Source organism: Oryza sativa, chromosome 2 (genome assembly GCF_034140825.1).
Source record: "Oryza sativa Japonica Group chromosome 2, ASM3414082v1".
Classification (NCBI taxonomy): Eukaryota; Viridiplantae; Streptophyta; class Magnoliopsida; order Poales; family Poaceae; genus Oryza; species Oryza sativa.
This window is the reverse complement of record NC_089036.1, coordinates 30750785-30757830: the sequence shown is the minus strand read 5'-3', so window position 1 is coordinate 30757830 and position 7046 is coordinate 30750785. Positions and strand designations below refer to the sequence as shown.

Genomic DNA, 7046 nt, shown 5'->3' with positions numbered 1-7046 from the left:
GTGTGATCAGAGGTAGACGGTCAGGATAGACCGACGGTCAAGCGGTGGAGGAAGCTTTGTGCGTAGAGGGACCCCCTGCTATTAACGCATAGTGTCAATTAGGCCCAGGGTGTCCAGCCCATCTCAACTTTCAGCCCACTTATCAAACTAAATTCGGCCCATCTTTATCCCCGTCGCTTCCTCTTTATCTCCGCACTTTGGGCCCACATATTACAGCTTAACGAAAAGGCTCACTTCAGATCCCTCGTGTTGTTGTCGAGTTCCAAAACCGTCCTGAACCGGAATCCTATGTATCTATACAAATCATCCACACTATCAGGAATTCTCTGCTTCCTGGTGCTTCCACGTCATCAGTTTTTTTCAAAACCGTTCGATCGACGACGCATCCCGCATTCGCGTCGTCCCGCATCTCGCTCGCCGGTCCCACCGCATCGCGCATCTCGCTCCGCCGGCTCCACGCCCCACCGCATCGCTCCTCTCTTGCGCGAGCGCCCGCATCGGCTTCCTCTCCCGCATCTCGCTCCGCTTCCCCCACCGCATCCCTCTCGCTGCACGCCGTGGGGACAGGCGCTGCGGCGCCACGCTGCATCGCGCTCGTCTGCCTCCCTGCATCACGCTCACGCTCGCTCCCAACTGCACCATCCGTCTCCCGTACCGCATCTCGCTGCACGCCGTGGGGACAGACGCTGCGGCGCCGCGCCGCATCGTGCTCGTCTGCCCCCTGCAACCCACTCCGCCCCTAGCAATGGCTGACTCTCCTTCTCCCGCGTCGTTCCGAATCCACATCCGAGAGAAGCGAAACCACCACCGCCGGCACCTACTAACACCTATGTCGTTTCCGCTCCCTGCTTCCTCTCAGTCTCTTCGTGGCTCCACGCTCCGCCGGGACTGGGAAAGCCGAAAAATTAAAGCGGCTTCCCAGGTTCTTGACTGTTGACATGCTCGGTGTTTGCATGCTACAAAAACAAGCCGAAGCAAGCACCGGAGCTGAAAAGATAGGCCACCTTAATAGCAGCAATCAAACCCATCATCATGCTTTTTTTCTTTTTGAGAAAGACCATCATGCTTTTTAATCAACACCATAACTGTTTAGAGCTTCCTCGATGGTGCCTTGCAGTTGGGCTGTTTGCGATCGACTTTTTTTGTTGGATCTTTGGTTGAAATTGACAACTCCCCACCTCAACGACTGCTGAATATGTTGGAAATTTTGGCAGCTTCATCGTCAAATCACGTCAATAGGTGCTAGCCTTTGAACAGAAGTTCCTTTATCGTCTCGATCCAGGTAGCGAATTTTTAATTTTTATAACTTACTCATTCTTCGTTTTAATCGATCGGTGGGTGGCTCAACTTCTATTTTCTGTTTTTTTGCAGAAACAGATGACAAATAGTCTACGGAGGTTTAATTTTTCGTCAACGCTTGAAGCGACCTTCTACATCCCTGGTGAATCAAGAAAGATCAGCCTCCCTTTTTTCTTTCAATCAATTATCCAGCACATCTTTTCCCTCATGGCAATGAAGATTATTATACCTGATTCTTAATTTTCCTACTTCATTTGTTTGTGACTAATGAGAATTATGTTGTCCTTACTCTATTTTGCCCAGTTTTTAACCATCAATTCTTTTTATTCTAATGGTGCAATGACATCAACTGAATTGATCAAGAACAAAGGAAGAGTGAACAGTGCAATAGTGCACAGGTATGTGATTGTTAACCTATTTTATATTTAGGAGCTTTTTATATTCTCTATTTTATTTCTTATTATGCATCCCTTCACAAAGGTAGTATTCCTATACTTGAGTATCTTATGAAGCATTCGCGTATGAACTATCTGTGTTGTGTGGATCCTCCTCCCTATTGCTTCCATAGTTCCATATGCATCAAAGGTTGCATATTTCTTTAGTTTATCAAAAAGGTCTAATTTCTCTTTGCTAGGTAATTCACCTGATGGTGTGTAGTCCTATTGTTTGTGGCAAAATGGATTTTCAAATGGGTTCGATCATTGAATTACATCACCTTTTGCTAAGAAGTTAACTAGATACATACGATTTGATCTACAGTTGAATACAATCTGTTGATCTACAGTTGAATCTAGACTGCAACTTCAAAAGATACTTGGTATTTGATCAGTCCCATTGTACTTATACTAAAATTTTAGAAGCAGATCGATGGAAATGTTTAACAGTTTAAGAACGAAAGGAACCTGATAATCAAGTGACATTGGTATTCCAGTTCAGGGAACTCAAGTGAACTTTTTCACAGCTAAATTCTTCCCGTCTATCCATACGGCCCACTACAGGCCCACTTTTTTATGGGCCAATTCACAACCCAAAACCCTCCTACCATCGTCGTCCTTCCGCTCGCGCCAGCAGCGGTGGCCGTTGCCGACACGTCCGTGCGCGGCGCCGGAGCCGGCACGGGTTCCGCCGTGGCTTGGTGGCGCTACAACTTCAGGTGATTTAGGCATGCCATGTAAAAGCGGGCGGTGTGGCCGGTGGCTCGCTTGAACTTCAGCTGATTTAGGCTTTTAGCGAGTGGTGTTAGTTGCTAAATCAGGAGTCGTCTAATTATAAGATGCCTCGTCTCGTCCGGCCAAAGCGCCACCATGCTTGTCCCTCCCCTTATTTTCTCGCCATCGATAGCCTGCCTCGGCGTTTTCCGGTCGCGAGGTTAAAGGGGAAGAACTGAAGAAGGAAGGGAACCCATCACCTCATCAAATCTGCCTGTCTTGATTGTGCATTTTGGACTCTTCGATCCATGTCTGCGTGAAGAATTTTCAGCTTCTACTCAGTAAGAGATCAAAACGCGATTTAAAAAAACTGGAATTCCGTCCGCGCAAATCCACGCGTGGATCAGCGAGGATGGTGATGCCAATGCCGACGGAGGGCAGCGAGCCACTTCTCCCGAGGAAGCAGAGGGACGGCGGTGACGACGGCGCCGCCTCGTCGCACGACCACTTCGACGGCGCGTCCTTCTCCGGCGCGGTGTTCAACCTGTCCACCACCATCGTCGGCGCCGGCATCATGGCGCTCCCGGCCACCATGAAGGTGCTCGGCCTCGTGCCGGGCCTCATCCTGGTGATGCTCGCCGCGGTGCTCACGGACGCCTCCATCGAGCTCCTCGTCCGGTTCAGCCGCGCCGTGGGCGCCACCTCGTACGGCGAGGCCATGGGCGACGCCTTCGGTGCTTTCGGCAGGGGGCTCCTCCAGCTCTGCGTCGTCGTCAACAACGTCGGCGTGATGGTCGTCTACATGATCATCATCGGTATGGTTTCATCTCAGCATGCATTGCTTAGCTTAATCAATCGATAGTTTAATTTAGACTGTTCGGTTGAAGAAATTTTGTGAAATGATGGGCTCTCTACTCATTTTTACGCAAGGCGATGTGCTCTCTGGGAAGTCATCCAGCGGCGGCGTGCACCATCACGGCGTGATAGAAGGATGGTTCGGTCCAAACCGGTGGAACGGCCGCTTCTCCATCCTCGTCATCGTCACGCTCGGTGTGTTCACTCCACTGACATGCTTCAAGCGAGTCGGTGCGTACATGGTTGCCCGGCTCAACCACACAAAGCTACAGTTTTTTTTTTCAGTCTGAACATTTCGTTCTGACTCTAATGGCTTGTGTTCTTTTTCCCTGAGATGAGTTCAGATTCACTGAAATACACGTCGGCCTTATCGGTTGCTCTGGCCGTCGTGTTCGTGGTGATCACTGCCGGAATCACCACCATCAAGCTGATGAGAGGGCAGATTCCGATGCCTAAACTGTTCCCTGATGTTCATGACTGGAGCTCCACCTGGAGACTTTTCACTGCAGCTCCAGTTCTTGTGACCGCCTACATTTGCCATTACAACGGTACATTTTAATTACCAGCTATAAGTTTGCATTTTTATGTGGAAATGTGATTAACTTGGCACTAAATTCAGTGCACCCAATTCACAACGAGCTCAAGGACCACTCCCAGATCAGGCCAATAGTGCGGGCGTCGCTGCTGCTCTGCTTGGCCGTGTACACCACCACCAGCTTCTTCGGCTTCCTCCTCTTCGGCGAGGCAACGCTGGACGACGTGCTCGCAAACTTCGACTCCGACCTCGGCATCCCCTACAGCTTGGTGCTCGACGACGCCGTCAGGGTCAGCTACGTGCTCCACCTCATGCTCGTCTTCCCCATTGTGTTCCACGCGCTGCGGTTCAACATGGACGGCCTCCTCTTCCCCTCGGCGAGGCCCCTCTCTTCCGACAACCGGAGGTTCGGCGCGATCACGGCGGCGCTCCTCACGGTCATCTTCCTCGCCGCCAACTTCGTCCCCAACATTTGGGACGCGTTCCAGTTCACTGGCGCCACTGCCGCCGTCGCCATTGCCTACATTTTCCCTGCTGGAATGGCACTGAGGTGAGTGATGACCAACTGAACATTATTTTTTTCTTTACTTAGCTCAATCTCATACTCTCCCAAAATAAAAAATAAGTGCAGCCATGGTTTTCCGCGTTCAATTTTAACTGTTCGTCTTATTTGAATTTTTTTTAAAAAAAATTAAAAACATAAGTCACGAGTAAATTACTGTTCATGTTTTATCATCTCATAACAACAAAAATACTAATTATAAAAAAATTTCAAATAAAACGGACGATCAAAATTAGACGCGGAAACTCATGGCTGCACTTATTTTGGAACGAGGGTAGTACTAGTCTACTAGATGGTTAATTTTTTTTAGGGGCAATTGTGTTTCTGCCCTTGCTTTACGATTCAATTGTGATTTTACCCTTGTTTTTTAAGGTTTGTGATTTTGCCCCTGCTTTTTTGAAATGAAGGAGCCGCCTGCCCCTACTCTGTTAATTAGTGGTAACGGTGTTAAATGTGTGGTGAATAGACAAACATACCCCTGGACATGTTTTGGTATACACACTGGATATGTTTCAAGTTATTTTTGTGCCAATTTCATATAAACGATGACAGAACACAGTTTATAAAGTAGTACATACTTATTACATATGATTGCAACATTGCACAAGATCAAGGTCCTTTATATTGGGTAAGCTACAGAAACAAGATTGAATCACAAGCATGGCGTAGCAAATCAAGAACCCCAACTTCATTATCTAGAAAAGAAAAAAAAAAATCAAGAACCCCAACCTGCGTTCGGTTCTGGGTCCGCGGATGTGGATGAACTAAGGTGGCGGGCTCCGGCTTGGAGGAGGAGGAGGCCTCCACCGCTGCCTGTATGGCGCCGACGGTGACATCTCTGAGCCACCTGACGTTGCCTCGGAGGGTGGAAGCCGTGGAGCTCCGGTCGACGAACGCCGGAAGCCACAGGAGAAGGCCCGCGCCCGCGGCTCCGTCGGCTGGACGACGTGCTCCCCGGCGGTGTTGTCGATGAGGGAGGGAGTCGCGGTCGCGACGTCGTCAAGCTTCCTTTAACAGCGCCATCCCGCCGCCAAGCTTCCTGCTCGCTGCTTGCTGGCTCGCTGGCCGACGGAGCCGCCGCTCCTCTCCGCCGTGCGCTGGCCGCCGCGCCTCCCTGCGCGTGGCAGCCGCGTCGCGCATCCCTGCGCGCTGGCCGCGGGGGGCGCCACGCCTCCCTGCCCCGCGCGCCCGCCGGTCCGCCGCCGCGCCTCCCTGCCCGCGCCCGACTCCACCGACTCCGCCGCGCGCTGGCCCGCGGCAGCTGCCCCGCGCTGCCGCCGCCGCCGCCGCTTGCAACCCAGCTATAGCGTTTGGAGTGGAAATCGGGAGTTCGGGACAGGGATTGGGGATTTGCCTCTTTCATTGAAGGGTAGAATGGTCATTCACAAATGATAATAACATTTTGTTTCATCATTTAATTCTAAAATTTCGGGCCCACCAAACTTCTGTCAAAACCAGGGGCAGACGACTGCTTCATTTCAAAAAAGCAGGGGCAAAATCACAAACCCTAAAAAACAAGGGTAAAATCACAATTAAATCGTAAAGCAAGGGCAGAAACATAATTGCCCCTTTTTTTTATGTCACGCTCATTAGATCTCTGTGAACTTGGTTGCTTTGATTTTGCAGGGATCGCCACGGCATAGCGACGAAGGGCGACAAGTATCTCGCGGTGTTCATGATTGTTCTTGCTTTGGTGGCAAATGGAGTGGCCGTGTACAGCGACGCTTGCTTGGGGACGTTTTAGTTGGCGATCGCACATCTCCGTGGTGATCTGTGCATTAGTTAGTGCGATATGAAAAATTCGTTGTTTGCACGTTGAACTCAACCATTTTGAGTTCCATTTATAATAAGTACATATGTACAAATTGCCTGCAGGTTCTGCAGAGATAGGTGTAGATAAGAATGCAGCGGTGAAAAAAAAATTCTAAACCGTGAATTTGTAGACCTTTTCTTGTTACTGACAAATTGGTTGTTCTATACATGTCCAAACGGTACTGGACAAGAACTGATCAGTTCATGTTGATTTTGGTGATAATTAAAGTCACTGGGATTCGATTGGTGTAGTTGGCATTTCTTTTACGTAAGGTAGTCTGCATAATCAGATATTCAGATGGTGCTTTCCTGACGATAAATTCTTTTTTCTGCACGTTGGACGATTTTTTATGGGGCAATTGTAAATTTACCACCGTTTTGAATCATTATTGTAAGACTGCCACTAGAAAATTATAAAAATGCCACTAGAACTATCATTCGAGTGGCATCCTTGCAAAATTAAAAAAACCGGTGGCAAATTTGCAAATATCCCTTTTTTTTATCTGCATTTTGGTGTCACAGCAAACTACAGTACTCGGTTATTTCCATCCGTCCGATTGTGTGGAGATTATGGGTACCCCATACCCACACGGCATGGTTATCCGATTAGTTATAGGGGATAACTTATATGTATGGAATATGTAACAGATCATGACTTGGGTATTACGTTTCCTTATATATTACGGAACAGCCTAAAGTCCTGGTTTGATAATATTGTAAAGTAGATTTAGGAAACCGATACCGTATTGGTTAAGGTTTCTATCTTGTAATCCTGCCCCCCACCCTATATAAGGTGGGCAGGAGGCCCTCTAGGGGGCATGACACAACTAGATCG

General features: G+C 48.9%; 1 protein-coding gene across 2 annotated transcripts; it reads left to right on the top strand.

Annotated features, from left to right (window-relative positions):
* Window positions 1-1575: 1575 nt before the first annotated feature.
* On the top strand, window positions 1576-6462 carry LOC4330594 (amino acid transporter AVT6A). Of its 2 annotated transcripts, XM_026022876.2 has the most exons (6): window positions 1576-1697; window positions 2855-3262; window positions 3378-3533; window positions 3647-3850; window positions 3922-4387; window positions 6026-6462. In XM_026022876.2, the coding sequence occupies exons 2-6, from the start codon at window positions 2860-2862 to the stop codon at window positions 6141-6143; spliced, it is 1347 nt and encodes a 448-aa protein (XP_025878661.1). In that variant the 5' UTR covers window positions 1576-1697; window positions 2855-2859; the 3' UTR covers window positions 6144-6462. The 2 variants fall into 2 exon arrangements, with proteins under 2 accessions (XP_025878661.1, XP_015623451.1); XM_015767965.3 differs by lacking the exon at window positions 1576-1697 and having other exon boundaries at window positions 2250-3262.
* Window positions 6463-7046: the final 584 nt, after the last annotated feature.

Excerpts from the sequence above, each read along its gene's own strand:
- LOC4330594 (XM_026022876.2), top strand. The coding sequence starts at position 2,860 with ATGGTGATGCCAATGCCGACGGAGGGCAGCGAGCCACTTCTCCCGAGG. Across the intron at positions 3,534-3,646 it reads GACATGCTTCAAGCGAGTCG|ATTCACTGAAATACACGTCG; the intron begins GTGCGTACATGG and ends AGATGAGTTCAG. Across the intron at positions 3,851-3,921 it reads CTACATTTGCCATTACAACG|TGCACCCAATTCACAACGAG; the intron begins GTACATTTTAAT and ends CACTAAATTCAG.